Here is a 21010-nt window from a genome sequence, read left to right on the forward strand (position 1 = left end):
ACGGTCCAGGAGGTCAGAGAGTCTGCGCAGCACTCCCAGCTGAGAAGTGCTCTGGGTGCAGAGCCTACGGTGGTGTCTCACTGTGCTGCCCAGCGCCCTGGGCTCTGGTGTGTTATAGCACTGGGCTGAGCACAGAGCACCTTGCAGGGGCTGGCTGACGTTCCTGCAGCAGCTGATGAGTGGCTGCTGCTGACATTCACAGCCTGCCCAGCTGGAAGGTTATGTTGACAGGGCACAGCAATTAACGGCTTAGTTAAAGGGAAGTAATCTGAGACTAAAAACATTTCGCAGGTCCCAAACCTATGTCAAGCCACCACAGCATCATGGCCAACAAGATCTGCCCTCTATCTCACCACAAACCTCAATGGCTGCATTTGGGCAACCAAAATGTGACTGCTATGTCTGGAGTTGCACAGCACAGCTGAACACAACCTACCCAGAAACCCAAAGGCATTACTAGCATCCTGAGGTTCCCATACAAGTCTGCTGCAGTGCCAGGGAATTAAGCTGACCCTTCCTGGGCTTAGCCTGTGCTCATCGGGGTGCAGGCTTCCTCACTGCCCCCGTGTTCATTGGAGTTCCCAGAGCAGCACATGGGCCCCGGGAGGGCTTTTTTAGTCCTTCTGGATTGACCTGAAGGGAATACCTCAGTACTCAGCCCCATATGATTTCTGACAGCACCCTCCCCACCACCACCCTTGTCTTTGCTCCCTTGCTTCCAAGGTGGGGGCACGGTGCAGGGTAGGGATCCTGTAGAGCGAACCAGAAAGCATGGAGAAGTTGTGGCTGCCTCTGTCCTGCACACAGCCCAGTCTATGCTGGTGACTGCATCCAGCAGCTGAAAATAAACTCCTGGAAGGTGGGAGGTTGCGGGGGAGCTGCCAAGCAGGACTATTTATACGGGGGTGAGTTAAGCCTGTGCCCAAACCCAGCCCGGTGCTGGGAAGCTGCAAACTGGGAGCAACCTGCACAGGACGCAGCTTGAGACAAGAAACTCCTGGCTGCAGCAGTCTTATTGCAAGGTCTGGAGTTGTCCTCTGTGCTGCCCATCATGGACTGCTCCTTTCCCTCCAGCTCTGCCACGCAGCGCTCGCTGCAGCAGGACAAGGAGCAGCTGGATCAGCAGAGCTGCTCTCAGCCCCGGTCCTACCACTCTGAGCACAGTGTGGCTGCCCAGAGGCCCTGGGTCGGCCGCAAGGAGCCCCTGCAGTGCCAGGATCTGCTAGTGCAGAATGCTCTCTTCACCGGGGACCTGGAGATGGTGCAGAAGTACTTCACCCGCAGCACAGCCATCAATCTCATCATTGAGACCAGGGGTGAGGAGCTGCGCTGGACCAGCAAGAAGTTTGGTGGGTGTGCAGAGTGGGAATGGTGAGGGGAGGCTGTTGGTGACTGCCTGTGCTGGGGTGGAGAGGCTGAGGATGAAGGCTGCTTTTCAGAGGTGTGGGCTCTTCTCAAGCACCCAGGCACAAGGCTACAGACCATATTGACTGAGCTGGGTCTTGTGGGGATCCCCGCTAGTAAGGGGCAACAGGAGGGGTGGGCTTTCAAGTGCAGGTGCTGACACTTTTTGGGCAGTGAAGGCTACTGAGATCCAGGATTTTTTTAACCATGTTCTGTATTGCTGCTTAGGAATTAAAACACAAACGTTGTTTCCCTTTGTGTGACTGAGACCACTTATCAGAAAGTCGTCAATTGCACGCTTTAATTCCTGCCCTGTGCTGGGCTGGCAGGCACTTCTGCAGCTTGCTTATAAAATCCATGTCCCGGAGAAAACAGCAGCTTCTGTCAAACAGCGTCACCCAGGAGTGGATCTTATCACCAAGGATTCCAAATGTGAAAAACCCAACCAAACAAGTCCATACATCGAGCCCAGATCAAGGATGCAATGCAGAACGTATCAGACACAGCTGAGTCTTTGGCCGTGTGTCTCTGAGCTGCACAAATGGGTGCTGAAACGTGCCAAGCAGTGGCCTAAAATTAGAGCCCAATGACCTGGCATTGCTGAGGTTCCTCCCTGCTGGTATTTGAGCAGCCCCGAGGAGGTGTCGATGTGTGTGACTGACACTGACCCACAGCGCCTTTTGTCTCCCCGACAGTGCTTTTAGGACTGAGGAACTCTTATGGGATCCTTGTTTATGTCTTTGGGGATATTGGGGGTCCCATGAGGTGGGGCGGTGCACTGAGGGCTTCCCTCTTGCTACCCTTTCATGCACTGCATCGTGCCTGGGCTGCTGGTGGTGAAGTCCGCACAAAGGATGCTTTAGGATATCAAGGTAGAGTGCAGTCATTTATTTCCATTAGTGAGGAGGGTAAGGTTTCCCATCTTATACTCTCCTCTGGTCTCCCGTGCCGTTGTTGTTGGCGTCAGTTAGTTTGCTTTAGCTGCATGATCTGAATGGCATGACACAAAATTGAACCTTTTGAGAAGTTTGCAGTGTTTGTTGGATTGCGCTCTGAACAAATCGTGGTAACAACAACTGTGAGCAAAGTGGTGCTCTGGAACCAACGGAGGGGCAGGATGGGTTTGTGCAGTGAGTGGGGAAGGGAAAGTGCCATCTTAGGGTGCAAGGACAGCAGTGAGGAATGCCCAGCGAAGGGACTGTCGGAGGATGGGAAAAAGCAGAACTTAAACTGTAGGAGCTCTCAGCAAGGCTGGATTTCAAGGCAGTGTAGGAAGAGATCTAAAGAATAATCGCATTCTATGTTTTCACTTGGCTTGTAATGCATCGTTTCCCATCCTTGATCTACTTCTAATGCTACTTTGGCTTTGAGCTTTGATAAGAAGTAACTTTCCCGTTGCTTGTTTAAAAACCTGCCTGGTGCCACTGACTTGGTTGGAACCAGCAAAGGGGGGTGAGTGCAGCACTGGGTGGAGCCAGCAGCATGGCAGCTGCGTGCTGTGAGTGCACAGGCAGCAATGGGATGACAGCAGGCACTGCTCCCTTCTTGTCCTGTCAGTGATGTCCTGCCTCCTCCTCTGCCCCACATGCTGCGGTGCGGTGCTGTGGGGGTTCCCTGTAGGGCAGTGATGCAGAAGCACTGCTGCCCGCTGGGAGATCCTTCCCTGCCCCCTGGCGCTACTGCAGGGTCACGAGGGATCCCAAAATAGTGGAGAGATCTGAGCCATTCCCAGCCCAAGCCAAGCAGGGATGTGACATGTCCCTGCTCCCAGACAGGCGGTGCGGGGCACGGGGCGCCGGTGGGGCTGCGCCACAGGCTGTGGAGGCAGCGGGTCCAGCCGTGGCTCCTTCTGCAGGCTGGGTTCTGCATCATGGGCAGCCCCATGGGCAGAGGGGATGAGCAGCGGGAGCCCATCTGCACACGGAAGGCAGAGGGCCCAGCCCAGGCCTTCTGGCAGGCACTACTGGCAGGGGAGCGGGGGGCTGTGGCCGATCTCCTCAGCCACCCTCAGCACCAGCTCAGCCCCAGCGCGGTGTTTGACACCAGTGACCTGGAGGAGTGGAGGAACTACCGCTTCAATTTCCGCGGGCTGAGTATGCAGGGGCAGCAGGCAGCGCTGCGGGGCCGCCGGGCGGGCGCTCAGAGCTTTGCTTCTGCTGCAGTTACGTGCTAGGGATGCTGCTTTGGCTGTGGAGGAGTGGGGATGGGAGTGAGCGCAGGGATGTGGCGGGGTGCCCCTGTGAGTGTGGTTGGGAGTGTGAGGTGTGGTCTGGGTACCTGGCCCTCGTATGGATGCATGGGAAAGTTTCTGGGTTTCCCCTCTGGATGCAGGAATTCAGGCTCTGGGTTGTGCTCCCATAGCCTGCTTCCATGGCCCTGTGCTGTCTGTGCAGCTGAGCTGGCTGCAGGGCTGCTGCTGCTCTCTGCAAACTGTTGTGGATGAGGAATTGCCACAGCTCTGTGCCGGGTCCTTGGGAAGGTTCTGTTTGAACCCAGTCCTATATAAGCAGCAGAGTGCCTGCTGTCTCTGCAAGAAGAGGTAAGAGGAAAGCAGTCCTGAGCAGTTGTGTGGCCCGGGATGGGACACAGCCCTGCAGCTCAGCCTGGAGAGGCAGCAGGAAGCATGATTGAAGGAGAGCTTTTCCTTAACAGCTGCGGGCTGTGTGCCTGCAGGCTGCACCAGCTCAGCAGTGATTCCAGCTAGGTCAGCATCTTTAGGAACTGGCAGCTTTCAGCTGCTCCTCTGCCACAGGCCCTGGATGACCATCTCTGCTGAGGCTTGCTTGCCTGTGCCACACTCAGGACTTTTCTGTGTAAGTGACAGCCTGCTCCAGCAACCATTTGTTTTGCTGCTTGGTCCTTCTTTGGTGGTGCTTCATGCATGCTGTTCTCCCCAGCCACCCTGTTGCTCTCATTCCTGCCTTTGCCCACAGTCTCCTCACCCACTGTGCTCCTACCAGCAGAAGTCTTGTGCTGCTCAAGTGAGCTGCCGATGAGAAGCCCAACTCTGGGAAAGGCCTTGGCCCCGGGGTTCCTGCTGCTCCTTGGGGCAGGCACAGCATGCAGCCTCAGCCACATCCCGGCTGTTCTGTGCCCTCAGCAGACCAGGCCCAAGGCAGAGACTTTGGTAACAGGCAGAAAGAGTCCCTTGAGGGAAAACCCTTGTCTCAGGAGGTACATTATGTACCCTCGGAACAGGGCAGCTCTGGACCCGGGGCTGGATGTGGCTCCCTGACTCCCCTTTCTCTGCAGGACTGTGGTCTCTGAGCTACGAGCAAGAGCTCACCACACCACTACACATCACAGCCAGCCGGGGCTACACAGACTGCCTGCAGCTCCTGCTGCTCAGGGGTGCTGCCGTCAACTTTGCACCGGGGGGTAAGACTGCCCTGCACGAGGCTTGTGTGGCAGCCAGTGCTGACTGCGTGCGCCTGCTGCTCAGCTTTGGCGCTGACCCCGAGGCTGTCTCTGAGGATGGCTACAAGCCTCTGCATCTCTGCAAGAGTCCAGACTCCATCAAGTGAGTTCTGCCCAAGGGGCATAGGGGGGTCTCCCCTCCTTGAGCCTCACCCTGTGCAAAAGGGATCCTCCCACACGCCTGCAGGCGGGCTGGTGGATGCGGCCAGTTGGCTGATGCATAGGGAGGCTTGGCTGCATATTCCTGGGCCAGCGCCATCTCTGGTGCCTGACAGATGACTGCAGGCTACAGTTCTCAGAGCTGATGCAGCTGAACGTGGTACTGCTGCCTTGCTGCCTGCTGGCAGCACAGAGCTGATGGGTGATGCTGTGGAACTCGAGGCATGCATGTGCTGATGGACATGGACACAGACCCTGGGTGTACTGACACTTATCAGGCACCTGAGGAAAGAAAGGAGGCTGGGTTAGGGCAACAGAATCTCTGCTGCCCGGCTGTCCTGGCTTAAACCCACCGTTCCAGGCATGAGGAACTGGGACTTGGGGATACCTGGGAGATGTGAAAGCCATTGGGTGGCGTGGACAAGAAGATGTGGGGGTTGCGGGTAGGATGGGAGCTGTAGAGGAGGGGCTGTCGCTGAGTCTGCTTGGTCCTCGCAGGTGTGTTCAGCAGCTGCTGAAGCACGGTGCCCACGTAAACAGCCAGACGGAGGAGGAGGAGGACACGGCACTGCATGTGGCAGCTCGGCACGGCCTCACCGATCACGTCCAGCTGCTGCTGCAACACGGGGCAGAGCTGGAGGCGAGGAACGAGGAGGGGCAGACGCCACTGAATGCTGCCTGCGCGCAGCCCCACTCGCCCCAGGACACGGAGCGCTACTACAGGGTTTGCCAGCTGCTGGTGGAGAGCGGTGCCAGCGTCAACGCTGCTGACAGGGACCATCAGCACCCACTGCACTTGGCCTGCAAGAATGCCAACGCCCAGATAGTAGAGCTACTGCTGGCCCAGGGTGCAAACGTCAACATCATGAACTACAGCGGCAACACAGCCCTGCACAACATCCTGCAGGCAGCTGCCTACAAGCTGGAACACCATCCCGAGCTCGTGGTGCGGACCCTGCTCAACTACGGGGCCATCCGCATCTGGCCTGGCTCCCTTCTCAAGGTGTGTGCGGCTGGGTGTGCAGCGGGGAGGGCAGGCAGTGACATCGGGATCCCAGTAGGAGTGAGGGTGGTCCCGACACAGCAGGGTGTGCTCTGGGCTTGCTGGCCTGGCTGCTTCCTCCCAGGGCCTGGGGGAGAAGGAAAGGCTGCTATTGCTGAGGGATTCCCTGAAGCTTTCTCCCTGGGGCATGTTCTCCTGTAGGGTTCTCCCACCCGCTCAGCTGTATGGACAATCCCTGCCAAGTTTCCACAACTACTTGCCTCAGGAAGCGCTGCCCTCCTTCTCAGGTGCTGGTTCTCCTCCCTGGGGTGTATCCTCCAGCTCATGCTCCCTCTGCAAGGCACCAGCAAATGAAGAGTTAAGTTCCTGTCTTAATTCCTGAGCAGTGCAATAATTACCCAGCCCGGAGATCAGCAGATTGCTCTCCCCTTTGGGAAAATACAGGAAAATCAACAATTAACACTAATTAATCTCCTATTAACGCCAGATAATGAGGATCGCTCTTACAGCCGGAATAGACTCTGACAGCGGCTGCTGGCCTGGGCCATAGGGAGTGGGAACCCAGAGCTGTGGGGCTGTGCTGGGTACAGCCACGTGTGGGTGCTGTGTGTTCCCAAGACCGTGCTGGTGTAAGAGAACCATCACAAGTGTGTCTTCTGCACTTCTGGGTGCTGTGAAAAGCAGGCACGGTGCACATCAGAGGTTTGTGTCGCACCCAATGCATATGATCCCCTGCTGGGGCTCACGGAGGCACGGTGCTGGGACTCCAATGACACACAGCACAGGTGGAGGATGTCCGCAGCACACCCTGCACAGCGCAGCCCTGAGAGCCCCACGGAGCTCCCATCAGAAGGGCTGCGCTTTGGTCCTGCTGCACACAGTGTGGTGTCAGTCCCTGCCCCACGTGGCTCCTGCTCTGACCACACGTGTGAGGAAAGCAGCCGGGCGCATGGCACAGGGCTGGAAGTATCGAGGCTTTGGGCGGTGAAGCTTTCTGAGAGGTGTTGCTGTGACCCACAGACCACGGGTCCATCCGTGGGCTGCCTCCCATGCACACAGGTGCTGCGGTACTGCAATGCCTGCCCACGAGCCATCGAGGCCCTGATGAACTGCTACGACCACGTGCGCGTGTCCGAGGAGTGGCTGTCGGCCGTCCCAGCAGAAGTCGTGCAGGTGAGGGACGGGAGGTCTGGGAACGGGGCTGGGAGGCCTGCAGGGCAGCGGGTGGGAGCGGTGCACCCGAGCGCTGGGGCAGAGGGGAGCCGCCCGGCTCAGCTCTGCTCCCAGAGCGGGCTCGGCCATTCTGTGTGTCTGACCCTCTGCTCCCTCCCTGCAGAAGTACCCCCGTTTCTACCAGTCGCTGTTCTCCCTGGAGCAGAGACCCCGCTCCCTGCAGCACCTGGCCCGCTGCGCGCTCAGGGCCTTCCTGGAGGGGCGGCTGCTCCCGGTGCTCTCCCAGCTGCACCTGCCCAGCGCCCTGCACCGCTTCCTGCTGCTCAGCTTTGAGGATGTTCTCTACTGAGTGTGGCCCTACGTCCCACCGTGCCTTTCTGTGCAGACGTTACATCCTTCCTGCTGATCCCTTCCCTCTTGCTGCACCATGCCAGCCCCTCTGCTGTCCCTGCCGTCCCCGTGCGCTGCCTCCCGCACCTATGGAGCGCTCCATGCACCCACACTAACCAGGACAAGCTTCAGACTCACCAAGGAAAGCGAGAGATGAGCACCAGGGCAGTTTGTGGATGGGGGAAATGTGCTGGACTGATCTCAGCTTTGTTGCAGACTATCAGCCCTCCTGTCCCAAACCTACAAATTCTAACCAGACCCAGGCTGCTCTGCTGGACATCTGTTGGGATCTTATCTCGTGTCATGTTTACAGTTTGTACACAAGGCTGTTTGGAATAAACACTGATAAATGCCACCCTACAACTTCTGCCCTGCCCTGCAGACTGCGTGTCCCAGCTCAGTGTGACAGCTGTGCACAGCAGCACATACACACAGCCCTGTGTGTCCATCTGCTCCTCTGAGGACCAGGGACAAAGGGTGATGGGCACAGAGCCGAGGCCTCCTGAATGCACTCTTCCCATGCAGGTTCAGCATCTGGATTTGCCTGGCCTTGTAGCTTGGGCAGTGCTTGTGCCAGCTCCAGGGGTGTGGGGTGAGGAGGAAGTGTGCCCTGGGAGTCCCGTTCTCCTGGGCACAGAGCAGCCTGCCCCTGTGCCCCCAGCCAGCATCTGACAGCCCAGTGCAGGGCCACACACAGCTCCTGCTGCACTGTGAGAAAGGTAAAGGGTAGCATCTGCTTCTGTGATTTAAAGTCAGTGCTGTAAAGGCTAACCAGCCCTTAGCTGTTTGCTGGAAGTTAACCCCATCCTGTTGCTGTCCCAGGGAGTACCTGGGCTGCTGCTGTCTGGCAGAGGATGTGCCAGGACAGCACTGTGGTCACTTCTCTTTGTGCAGTGATCTTCTGAAGCCTCTGAACACCCACCCTGGCACCAGGGCACAGAGACACGCAGAGCTGAAGGCTGAGCACTGGGACAGACCCAGGGCTTCTGCCTCTGTCTGGACACAGAGTGTAGGTCTGCTCCCCGTTACCGCTGCCTTGCACAGCCAGTCCATGCTGCTCTGAAGTGTCGAGTTTGACATAACTGTGAGCTGTGGTGTGCCATTCCTTGTGTATTTGCACCAGGGATGCATCACACACAGTGCGCTTGCTAATGGGGTACAATATGGATGTGTGCTCTTAGGCTCCCAGGGCATGCCCAGAAGCTGGCTGCAGCGGTCTGCCTGTCCAGGTAATATTGTCACAGCATAGAGATGGTGTAACCCAGAAAGGACTGACAGCTTGCTTTATGGCATCAGTGGGCAGGGAGGGGAGGTGATGTCCCACAGCTGCCTGCAGAACAGCAGGAGGAGAGCAAGGGAGTGAGAGCGTACATGGGATAACAGCCCCTGCTTGTAGCATGCTTCAGGAGTGCATTTGCCTTGAACCAGAGCTGGAACCCAGCATGAAGTCACCCCCTCCCTGCTGGCCAAGCTCACACGACTGCCCAGAGTGATTTGTTTATGGGAACAAGTCCCATAGCCCAATTCTTGCAACTTGAAGCACTTTTTATAGTGTTTGCTTTTTGGTGTGTTGTATCTGTGGTTGGAGGAAGGACAAAATAGGAGGGTCTGTCTTGTTGTGATGGCATGGATTTGGGTTGCCTTAAGCTGGCTGGACATCCCTGGTATGGAGGCAGCCTACAAAGCAGTGCAAGTGGGGTCTTTCTTTCCAGCACTGTCCTGCAGCAATGTATGTTCAGTTGTGTGTACTGAGCTTCTAAAATATTATCATTTTTGTGAGGGCAGCGGAGGACTGAATATAATTGTTCTACTTTGTCAGTGGTATTTCTCACAGCTGTTAGACTACAGGCCCAGCCCCAGATCCACTTCTGCTGGTGCTGGGATCTGCCCTGCATTTCATTGCTGAGGGCAGAGCAGTCTGAAAGAGGTCATCCTACAGAATATCTCTGTTTCTGCAACCAGAGGAGCACGCGGTGCCCCTGCACACGTGGGCAGCCCAATTCCAGGAGCTACCTGTACCTCTGTGGGCACCTGCTGTGATGCAGGAGCTGCACTGAAACTGCAGGTGGAACTCTGGTTTTGCAGTCATGGGTCTCAGATGTGGGGAGGGCAGATGGCAGGCAGAGGGAGAAGGGTAACCGATGGCAGGACACAGCCTCCATCGGCTGGAAGGGACTCACATGGCACATCGAAACCACCTCCCCAAACATGTTCTGAGGTTAACTCAGCCGTGCTAATCAGTTAGCAACTGTTTTTTTTTTTTTTTTTGGAAAGAATATACAAGAACAGAATTTCATGTCTTTGATGTTCCTAAACATATTTTGGCAATACAAAAAGCAATACAAAAATACAAAGTGCTTCTTTTTGTCAGGCTTTTAAAGGGGCACCTTCCAATGCGGGACTGAATGTTGCTGGTGTGGTAGGAGCTGTGCCTGGAGGTGAGGGCTGTGCTCTGAACTGAGCACTGTGACATTGCTGGCACAGGCAGTGTGACTCAAATCTGTTTTCAGTGTCATGGGGGGCTGCTGACTGCTGCTGTACCCAGGTGCCAGGAATGCCTCCTGGGCATACGCAGTTGTTCGGCTTTGGGATTCGTCTATACTTTTGGGCAGAGCAAAGTGAGGCACCTCGTGATGGGCGGAGGTAATGTGAGCCCACGGCTGTGCCCAGGAACAAAGCTGTCCCATTTCCAAGCAGAAGTTTCCATCCCAGCCGCAGCTGCTGGGTGTCACTCTGCCCCTCTCTCAAAACATTGCCCATTCCTTCTTCCAAAGCGTCCCCTTCCTTTAGCTGGAGGGTCAGTTTCCACTGACATCAGCTCTGGTGAGGCTGTACCTCAAGTATGGCATTGTCTGGTTCTGGGCCCCTCACAGCCAGGAAGACATCGAGGCTCTGCAGTGTGTGCAGAGAAGGGCAGTGGAGCTGTGGGGTCAGGAACACAGATCTCATGGGGAGCGGCTGAGGGAGCTGGGATGGTTCAGTCTGAGGAGACCCAGGGGAGACCTTATGGCTCCACAACTGCTGCAAGGAGGTGGTGCTGAGGTGGGGGTCAGCCTCTTTAACAGTGATAGGATGGGAGGGAATGGCCTCAAGTTGTGGCGGGGAGGCTCAGGGTGGATGTTAGGAAGAATTTCTTCTCTGGAAGGGTGGTCAGGCGTTGGAAGGGGCTGCGCAGGGAGGTGGGTTATGAACAAACCTTCAGGCGTTCAGGAAGCGCTGAGATGCTGTACTGAGGGATGTGGGTCAGTGGGGAAATGGTGGTGGGAGGTGGGTGGTTGGACTGGATGATCGTGGAGGTCTTTTCCAGCCTTGCTGATCCTATGGCCCTTCCCTATAGGCTTCCCAGCCTCAGATATCTGCTTGACTCTTAGCTGGCCTGCCCCTTGGTGAGCAGCATTACTTGCCATGTTGTTGTATTTAGCAGCTCTATGTGGATCTTTTTCTACCATGCATTTAACCAGTCAATTTTTGGACCCACGTAAGTGTGGGCATTATGATACCCTTCTAGCAAGAAGCTCTTAACTAAATTGCACTGTGCCCATCATCTCTTCTCTTTGTCCTCATGCGGTCACCTTGTTTTATGGGATACCTTTAAACTCTTGCCTTCAAAAAATTTGTGGACATTTGTAGTCTGTTCTGCATCAACTACCCAAGATCTTACAGGTCACTGTCTCTCTTCCCTCCTCACTCAGACAGGATTCCATCTGACTGTGTAGCTCTCTGTATAGAAGCTGTCACCCACCCCTTAACCACCAGCACAGACCTTCCCTGGTCTCGGTGCATCCATTTGAGCTGAGAGGATTGGCCCTGAGCCTGGCATCCAAAACATGGTTGCACTGTGCTTTTGTGAGGTTTACTCTCAGCACTGTGGCTGTGAGATGCACACAACTCAGATCTGTGCTTGGCATTACCAGGGGCACACAGCCCTGGAGGTGCTTTGGCAGCAGTGCTCTCCCATCCAGGATCTCCCCTGTTTGGGTGGCACATAACACACACTCTGTTTCTTGGGCTCACTGCTGTCCACAGTCCGGTCTCTGTATTGAAATGAAGCATACATTCTTCGTGCTTCTGTGTTTTGCCTGGAACTTGGATGCACTGAAGCCAGTTTTTCAGGAACCCGCCATTCCTGCAGTGCAGATGAGGTTGTTCTGTCCAAGCACCACCTGACGCCTCCACCATTCCAACGTCTCATTTTTAACCACCTCAACAGCTCTACCAAAAATCACTCTTCCTTTTCTCCCTGCTTGCTAACAACACGTAGCACTGATATGTGAATGGAACGCAGCTAGGAGTGCACCTGTCAGAGTTACATGGAATAACTGCTCTGTCACCCAGCTTCCTCAACTCAGTTAATACTGATCGCATCCCCTATAGCAGTCAGCTAATATTTCCCACTAGAATCATTGTGTAGAACGAAGTCAAGTGACCTGCAGGAGTCCAGGCACGTCATATGTGTGTAGTCAGCTCTACTGAGTGCTTATAGGCTTACAAACCAAGAAAAAGTCAACAGATGAACAAACCCCCAAATGTTTATAATAAGCCTTTCACTTAGATGAAGGAATGCTGCTATTCGGGGCTCTGGCTTTCACTGATGTACCCTGAGCCTCCCCTGGCTGTTTACCCGGGACTGCTGGGATGTCTGCTGAGCTATTCTCTATTATCTGTGCTGCTGTTCTCTATATATCTATGCTGCTCTCTATTTCCTTGGATATCTGTGACCACATTAAATACCAGTCAGACACTGGATTTCTTCCCTCAGTTATCTTCAGTTCCCCAACGTGCCATGATCTGTCATAGAGAAAAACAAAAGGTCCAGTGAACTCATGAGCCAATTAAAAACTCTTGGATGCAAGTTATCCTCCCGCAGTCCACAAAGATTGTTACTTAGTTCCTCTTCAGCATCTTCCTTAATCACTGATGGAACAGGTGTCGTTTCACAGTGGTAGTGGTACATGAATATCACCCATTGCCGTTGCCTCAAATGCAGAGCAGGAATAGGTACCAGCTTCTTGTTTTCACACACAGCAGCCTGGGGAAGCTGCCCAGAAACTGCGAGCTTTTGGCATCTGTTACTCTGGAGTCTGTATTTAAAAAAATAAAGCAAGAAGGGATTGGTGAGGGTTCAGAGAAGAGCTGTGGATTGCCAGTAATGCACAGCAGTGCAAATCAGGGCAAGGCGGTGGGTTGCACACCACAGTTACACCTGGGGGCCTGTGTGCAGTGCTGGGCACTGCAGGCAGAGGTGTGATGGTGCTCTGCCAGGACGGCCCCACCAGACCTCCTGGGGGCATGGGGAGAGTGGGGCAGGTGCAGTTCTTCAGCATCACCAGCCCTCCTAACTGGCACTCGGAGATAAGATGAGGTCCAGTGCTGGAAATGGAAGCTGGGCAAAAACAGATTAGAAATGAGACAGGTTTTAATAGTGAGGATAATTAATCTGCTAGCTAATTGCCTCTTAGAATAGCTTATCATGCTGAATGTAGATTTCTCATCTCTGTCATCTTTAAAACCACCACCAGGCCTGCCCTCGCCCAGGCCAGGCTTCATCCTGTGCAGTGCTCAGCCCAAGTCCCAGGGCGATCAGAGTGCTTAATTACAGCACTGTAATCCATGGATCTTCACTCCCACGCTGGTCTGCTGCCGGCCTCCACTGCAGCTGGGACTGCATCTGACCCTGGGGTAATTAAACAGCTCCACGTTTCCATCAACAGCTCTTCTCATGGATACTTCACCTGATGCCTCTGACTTCCCCTCAGCTCCCTGCACTGCATGCATGCTGGCTGGCACTGGCTCTGCTGAATTCCTTGCTCTGGATGTGCTGCACATTTTGGATTCTGAATAAGACATTCTGAAATAAAAGGTGATGGTAGCTTGCACTCCTGGTTCAATATTTTCTCTTGCTCAGTTCCACTCACAGACTTTGGCTTTGAGACTTCAGCCCCTTTGGAGGGCCGTGGATGCATCACCCTGTGGGACAGGGTGGTGTCTGTGGAGCTCCAGAGGATCTCATGATGAGGTGTGACACGCATGAGGCTGCTGTCATGAGTTTCTATGGGAACTCACCTGAGGAGGTTCTCCGTGATGTTCACACATCCCAAGAGCCTTTACCCCATGGCAGCAGAACCTGCATGGCCCTGAGCTGCAGCCCCACTCTGCAATGCAGCCACAGGCAGAGCTCTCTGCTGACCTTACTGTGCCAGCGTTGGCCCTTCCACAGCTCTCCTGGTGCTCAGTACTTCTTGTGTCTCACTATCAGGAGCACGGAGACGAGTGTTCACACAGCTCTGCTCCCATTCAGATGCTGATGCTCCCACAGTACCATCAGTATCTCATAGCTCACCAGCATGCAGCTGGTCAGACCAAGGCTGCTTCCTTAGCACAAGGCTAAAGAGCCAGTGGGAAGGGCACAGAAAGAGCAAATTTCTTAATTACATGCTCTTTCACATAAAGGTCTCAGAATGAAATTAAGAAAATACAGTACAGAGTGAAGAACCATTAGATGAGGGTGTAACTTGTCAGAAAACCCTATTCAGGGACAGTTACCTGTACTGAAGATGCAGTGATAAGCAGGGGCTTACCTGGAGGGCTGTCCTGCACCTGGCACTGCTCACAGATGTTGAAGACCCACATGAAGGAACAGCCGTTGTGCTTATTTAATCTGCAGAAGATGCTGTGCCTGCTGGGGCTGCAGACCTGTAAGGAAAAATACAAAACTCTCCCCTAGAGGCAGCAGAGCCCAGCTCTAGGGGCCATGCAAAGGCCCAACCAGAGATGGGGCATGCTGAGATCATGGCGGAGGCTGAAAGCTGGGATCAGTCTGCCTGGAGGGGAGGAGGCTGAGGGGATCTCGTCAGTGTCCACAAACACCCGAAGGGAGGGTACAAGGAGATGGAACCAGGCTCCTTTCAACGTTCACAGGGCAAGAGACAATGGGCACCAACCAGAATTCAGGAGGCTCTGAGCATCAGGAAATACTTCCTTACCATGCAGACAACTGAGCATTGGCACAGGTTTCTCACAGAGATTGTGGAGTCTCCTTGGAGATATTTCACAGCCATGTGGACGTGGTCCTGGGCCGTGTGGGAGGGAGATGGATCAGATGGGCTCCAGAGGCCCCTTCCAACCCCAAACATTCTATGACTCTCTGATGCCGTGACTGAATGGAGAGGGCGCTTTACAAAGGCTCCAGAAGAACCTCCAACCTCCCCCTGCCCCTGCCCAACCCCCTGCAGCCAGGGGCCAACATACAAAATGGACCTTATCTCATCTGCTGAGGACTCTACTCTGCCTTGAGCAGTTTTCCTCTCATGAAGGTGGTGATTTGGTGATGTTTTCTCCCTGGAGATCTTATGCTTGCTTTGATCTTTCTTTCTCTCTCCCTTCTCCCCATCCTGTCTGTGTCAGAAGCTGTACTTCCTGAGCAACGCTTCTGATCTCTGTAGGGAACAGTCATGCTGCAGCTGAACAGCTGGCCTAGATGGAGGATCTGCACTGACGGTTGTAGCAGAAATGCTGTCACAGCTTGAAGCAGTGATGGAGCACCTGGTGGGAAGGCAGGGCCAACGCAGGGGAGCTCAGCTGCATGCAATGTACCTGAGTGACCAGAAGGGCTGGAGCTAGGATCCACCCCTTCCCAGACCTCATTTAAGGGTTGGCAGTGGAGGTGACAGTATCTCCTGAGATCCCTGCATACCTGAGGTCTTCTGAAGGCAAGCAGCTTCTTTCCTTTATTTCTGTGCTCACTGCTGTTGCATTTGGGCATATCCTCGCTTGCTGCAACCTGGGATCTTGCTGCTCTGCTGTCATTGCTGTGCTTTCCATTGTGTTACAATGGTCCTAGGAGAGATTACACAGGTAGAAAATGAAGCCAGCTTTGCAGCTCAGGTGCGGACACTGCTTTGGGAATGTTGTTCAGAATGACCAGTCTTGGTCTGCCGTACAAACATGAGCCAACAGCAAGCAGGAACTTTCAGCTGCACCTGATGCCAGAAGAGCAGTGAGGCAGTACCACTGCAGTGCCAACAGAAGCCAACTGCGTGCCTTAGGACCCCAGGACTTCATCTGCAGTACTTAAATCACTCTCTCCGAGCAGGAAAAGCCAAAACTCTGGATGAAGGAGATGTTAGCTCTCCTAACCAGAACAGCCTCAGAGATGTATGAAGGCTCCTACTTTTTCAAGGAGTAAAGAACCGAAATCAGGAGACCGTGGCAGACAAGTCAGGTATCAGTGCCATCTGTCTGCCCACGGTGTGCGGCCAGCACTGGGTGTTGGATTCAAGAGGGGTGCCAGGAAACGCTGAAGTCCTGCAGGTGGGGGTGTGCTCTACTCATTGACCTGGATCATGGTGTGATCTCTGCTGGGTAGACCTGCTGCCTGCTGAGGACAAGGGTGCTGCACCTGTGCGCTGCTGTATTTTCTGTCTCAGCCATGGGGCCTGGGGCAAATGGGCAAGAGAGATGGTGTAGATGTGCTTGGATTGACTGCTGTCATTCTGGGTACCAAAATGGTTGGCACCCAAGCTGATGAGACCCCAGAAAACCCAACAGCCCTCATTCCATCCATGAGAAAGTATTCTTCTATGTGCACTGCTGGGAGAGCTTTCTGCCTTCCCTCGTCCACCTGGGAAAAGGAGCTGTCAGATCAGGCAGCTTAAGAGCTGCTTCTGGGCACGCTGCTGGATCACAGAGGGTGGCACACAGGACTGGCCTCCGTCACTGCTGCCCCTGCACAAGGCTTATCAGAAAGGAATGTGTGATGTTCCAGAGTGCCAGCTCTGACCCTGAACCCCAAAACAGATCACTCTGCATTTTCCTCACCTCCAAGTTATAGTCTCTCCTGTTTCAGAAATGCTGGCTTGGGCCAGGTCGTTGTAAGGAGCCTTCTGCTGTCCTGAGGACTCGTCAGTAGCAAAACTACGCACTTAGGAACGTGTATCCTATAGCGAGGATCCTGGGTTCTTTCTATCCCAGCTGTGGCCCTGCCAGGCCCCGTTCCCAAGCATGCTCACAAGGAAGGAGAGGGCAGTTCAGCAGCTGCTGCAGGCATGAAGCTGAAGGCAGAATCACGTGGGGCAACTTGGCACTGGGGTGAAATGCAGTGAGGCTGCACCTCATAGGCCAGCTGGAGCCACCCAGTGCTCCTTGCACTCAAACTGCCTGCTGGGACAGGACCCACATTCCAGCCTGCCCTGAGCCTGCTGCCTCCAGGGCTGCTTCACACTGGGCTGCTTCACATTGGGCCACTTCATGGATGCAATCCAGCAGCAGAGTCTGTGCCTGAGATGGGCCTAGCTTCTGTTAACACCACAGCTATCCCTCTCCATAAACTTCACAAACTGAGTAAAACATTTTGCAACATCACCCTTGCTTTTAATGTGCTTAGTGGCCGTACTGCTGGAATGCCCAGAGGCCGTGGCCAGAGTCAGTCCTGTTTTGCCAGATTCTGTGCTCTGATCATAAGGCAGGCAGGCAGAGGCATAAAGCGAAGACTGCATAGTGGTTTCCATTAGAAGGATCTGCTTCCCTTTGCAGGTCAGTTATTAAATGTTAACTGGTGCAGTTGTGTTTTGCCATGCAGCACGCCTGTCTCAGGCTGAACTTTTCCCTTTATAGCTGCAACAAAATTAATTTTAACAACCCACAGGGTAAGACTGTGGCATGTAGTGGTCCCCTGGCCTCTGCTTAGCCAACATCCCGTGCATCTGGAGGATCATATTCACAACCCACCGTGCAGCAGCAGCTTGCAGTGCAGGAAGTGGGGCTGGCCTGGATGGTTCCTCTTCTGCACAGTAGCACATAACCAACTGACCCCAAACGGCAATCCTCCGAGGAGCCCATTTGTTATGTATCTTCAAGGACATCTCCAGGGCTGACTTCCTCCCAGGATGCCTTACCTATGCTGAGCAGTTTGAAGCCATGTCAAAGTCTCTGTGTTGACCAGAGAGATCGTTTAACCACCCTCAGCACAGACACTGAGTCAAACTGTCTAGGGTTGAGCAGCAGGATGCTGCCCAGCTCTGCCTGCTGACCCCAGTAATGCAGAATGCTGGCTGTCCTGCACTCACCTACCTGCAGCAAGAAACAGAGGGAGGATGGAGCTCAGAAGTCCTAATGATGAGAGCAGCCAGAAAGAGGGGTAGGAAGCAGAGACAGGCTGAAGGAAGTCCAGGTCAGGCAGTGATATGCCCAAGGGGTGAAACTGTTATCTGTAAGTGAAGGGCACTGCCCTTTCCCACTGAGTCGGAATTCAGTGCTCATGGCCCAGTACTGGGAGACCAAAGGCCAAGTGGTGAGGCTGACAAACATAGGCTGGTAATGCAGCGAGCTCTGGAAAAAATGGGAGACAGCAGTGATCCTCTTGAAATCCCATTTGAATGCCTGGTAGTGTTCCAGAAAGGCTCTGAGGGCTGTCAGGAGTGCAGTGGCACCGGGAGCTTTACAAAATGCACATGCAATTAATATTTCTCATGTTCCTGGTGTGCTGGACAGTGTACCTTCAGGGATGTGAAGGGAACGTGCCAGATACCTGCAGAGTGGGGGATGGAGCCTGATAAAATGGAATAGAGTGGCTCCCTGCAGGGAATGTGTGTGGGGAGGGAGAAACACGCGGGGAGAGCACTGAACAGCGGAGGTCTGAGCCTCAAGTGGAAGCCATGGAAACTGCATTTGTGCCAGACAGAAGCTGAGGGAGGTCAGACCTGGGATGCAGAAATGGGGAAAGCCCTTGGAAGTCCCAGCAGTGTCAGAGCTATCACAGCTCAGATCCTCACTCTTTCACTCCGGCTCACCTGCAAGGGTGGCATTGCAGGAACTCTCAGACCGTACCTTGTTCAGTGTACACACTTGTATACAGCATTCACTTCATTTTGCTTGCAAACCTTTTGTTTCCAGTCCTCAGCTGTTTCTTCTCTGCTTCTTTGCTTCATTATTCAGCAAATGAACTTCTATCTTTCTTTACTGCAAAGTCTCACAAGACAAAGCGAGCCAGAGTGTGCAGTAAGTGTCGTAAGGCTGAGAAGTTGTAATTCCTCTCTTGTGGGGGACCTGGCTCTCTGGAGTCACGGTCTGCGCTGCTGCAGACATTGATGGACTGGGAGTCGGTGTCTGAAGGACACAGCTAATGCAAGCGTGTGATCAGGTAAGCAGCATCTCCTACTTGGTGGCATATTTAGGGACTTGCAGGGTGCAGGATATTGATTTGCAGAGGTCAGTGTAGGAGCTTGTATTACCAGCCTTGGGAAGGGTCTGCCCTTGGGCACAGGCAGTCACTGTTCCTGGTGGAGCTGTGGTTCATCTGCAGCTCTCTGAGTTCCCCCAGCAAGGTGACAAAGACAGCATTCCCCAATTGCTCTCAGAGACCTTGCTAACTTACAGGGCAGTGTGATGCACGGCTCGAAGGTCACACAGAAAATATTCATTCAACAAATGGCCAAAACGAAGTTGCTAAGGAGTAGGAACTTGCTTGCGAATCCTTGATGTGGAGCACAGGTCTTGAGATCCAGTCACACGTGGTCACACTTTCACATTCTCCATAGTCTAATGAGTCTTGGTAGCAGTGGAATGAACAAAAGTCCCACATGTGAAGATGACTCCAGCCTTTCCCACAGAAACGTTTGACGGACGAAAGTGGAAAGCTTGGGCAAGGACAGCTAAGGGATGGGTGCTGACCTGCAGAACCTGACTGCCTTCTTTCTGGTGCCACCACTGACCCCTGAGGAGGGATTCATAGCAGTGCCAGTCACTGCCAGCCTCCTGCCCAGCCTAGAACCTGGGCTCTTGTCCTGGGAAGGGGCCAGATTATCCTACAAGCACCCACTTCTCCTCCTTGGTGACCCAAGAGCCATCAGTCAGAGGTGCTTCCTTGAGACTGTGAGGATAAACCACAGGGAAAGGTACAGAACTATGCAGAAAGGGAAGGCTCTGTGCAGGGATTTAGGTTGTGCCCGGTTAGCAGAGGAAAGCTGAGGGCCCTGTAGTCAGCCTGCTGGATGCATTCACCCTCATTTACGTGCTCCACACAGGATTCTAGTATCCATTCCCAGAACACATCTCTGAGGGCTGCAGGAAGGCAATGCGCCAGACGTCCTTGGAGACGGAGTAGAAGACAATGTGTGGGGAGGAAATATATGCACTTCTACAGATGTCACTGCCACCAGGGATCTCAGGGAGCCCAGCAGCCAGAGGGACTGCACCTCTGAGCAGAGGCTGAGCACGGGGACACACAGGGTGCTGGGGGGGGGACTGCCTGTGAGATGGTGGCTGCTTGGAGCATAGCTGTGCCATGGAAAACGCCTTCAGGGTGTGCTTAGACACGACTTCAGTTCTGGCATTTCTGTTTCTGAGTGCTTTAGGAGGTAATCCCAGTGCTGATATTCTCCTGCAGCAGGGCGTTGGTTTGCTCAGTGTTTGACACGTTACATACCCGGGGACCACCTCTTCACAGGTAGGAGCACAGCGCAGGTGTCAGGAGGAGCAATAAGTACTCTGCTTTGGCACAGGGACTCCCCCCAGGACGCACAGCAAGGAAGGGCAGAGCCGCGGAGCCCTCACTGCAGTTCTCTCGCCTTCCACCGGTCTCACCGGCTCTGTAACTGCGCGAAGAAGCGCCCGTCGGCACTCAGTCCGCAGACGCATCAGTCCCGCAATCCGGGGGCTTTGTGCAGCGCAGCCCGGGCAGGTTTGTAACCCCGGTCCTGAGGCGTTACTGCAGCTCGGGGCGGGCTGCAGCCTCCCGGGTTACCCCCGGCCCGGCGGGCGTTCAGTGTCGCTGCCCCCGACGGAGCGGGGCGCCGGGATCCGTCCCGCGGCGCACGGAGGGCAGAGCGGAGGGGCGGGGGGACCCTCTGACCCACCGTGAATCCGCCCGTCTCGTTCCCACCCTACACTCCAGACCGCCCCCGCCGCCCGCCCGCCGAGACCCGATCCAAGGGCCGGGCGGTCCCACGGCACAGCGCGGCGGGTGGCCGCGGAGCGGCGGGGCTGGACCCGGTGAGGAGCGCTCTGTCGGGGCCATCGGGCTCAGCCGTTAAGCGCCGCTACCGCCCGTCAGAGCGTCGGCCCGGGCCGAGCCGAGCCGCAGGCCCAGAGCGGAGCGGGGTCGGTTCGCCCCGTCCGTCGTCCCAGACTCGGGGGAGGATAGGATGCGCCGCGCGGCACGGACCCGTCCCGTCCCCACAAAAGCGCCCTTGTGCTGGCCCCATAATTGCTAATCATCAATCACCATTAATAACAGCTGATGAGGCGGGAGGGGGAGGCGCCTTCCCAGGGGCCGGCCGCGCCGGGGGGAGCGGGGAGCTCTGCCCCGCCGGAGCGGGCGCTGAAGGAGGAACTCGACCGTGATGTGCGGAAGATGGATGAGAGCAGAGGGCGACACCCCCGCCCGCCTTCCCACCCCACCCCTCCCCTCCCCTCCGCAGCCCGGCCCGGCCCCCCCGCAGCGGGGCGGGCGGGCGGCTCCGAGCGCGC

The 21010-nt window shown here is 55.0% G+C and overlaps 1 protein-coding gene across 5 annotated transcripts; it reads left to right on the plus strand.

Annotated features, from left to right (window-relative positions):
* The first annotated feature begins 920 nt into the window (after nt 1-920).
* ASB10 (ankyrin repeat and SOCS box containing 10) lies at nt 921-13422 on the plus strand. Of its 5 annotated transcripts, none has more exons than XM_001231361.7 (5): nt 921-1349; nt 4657-4924; nt 5479-5983; nt 7043-7156; nt 7320-13422. In XM_001231361.7, the coding sequence occupies exons 1-5, from the start codon at nt 1052-1054 to the stop codon at nt 7503-7505; spliced, it is 1371 nt and encodes a 456-aa protein (XP_001231362.4). In that variant the 5' UTR covers nt 921-1051; the 3' UTR covers nt 7506-13422. The 5 variants fall into 5 exon arrangements, with proteins under 5 accessions (XP_001231362.4, XP_004939086.2, XP_004939088.2 ...); XM_040695927.2 differs by lacking the exon at nt 921-1349 and adding an exon at nt 1389-2276; XM_004939028.5 differs by lacking the exon at nt 921-1349 and adding an exon at nt 3149-3497.
* Nucleotides 13423-21010: the final 7588 nt, after the last annotated feature.

The sequence above is a fragment of the Gallus gallus genome, chromosome 2, assembly GCF_016699485.2.
Source record: "Gallus gallus isolate bGalGal1 chromosome 2, bGalGal1.mat.broiler.GRCg7b, whole genome shotgun sequence".
In the NCBI taxonomy this organism is placed as follows: domain Eukaryota; kingdom Metazoa; phylum Chordata; class Aves; order Galliformes; family Phasianidae; genus Gallus; species Gallus gallus.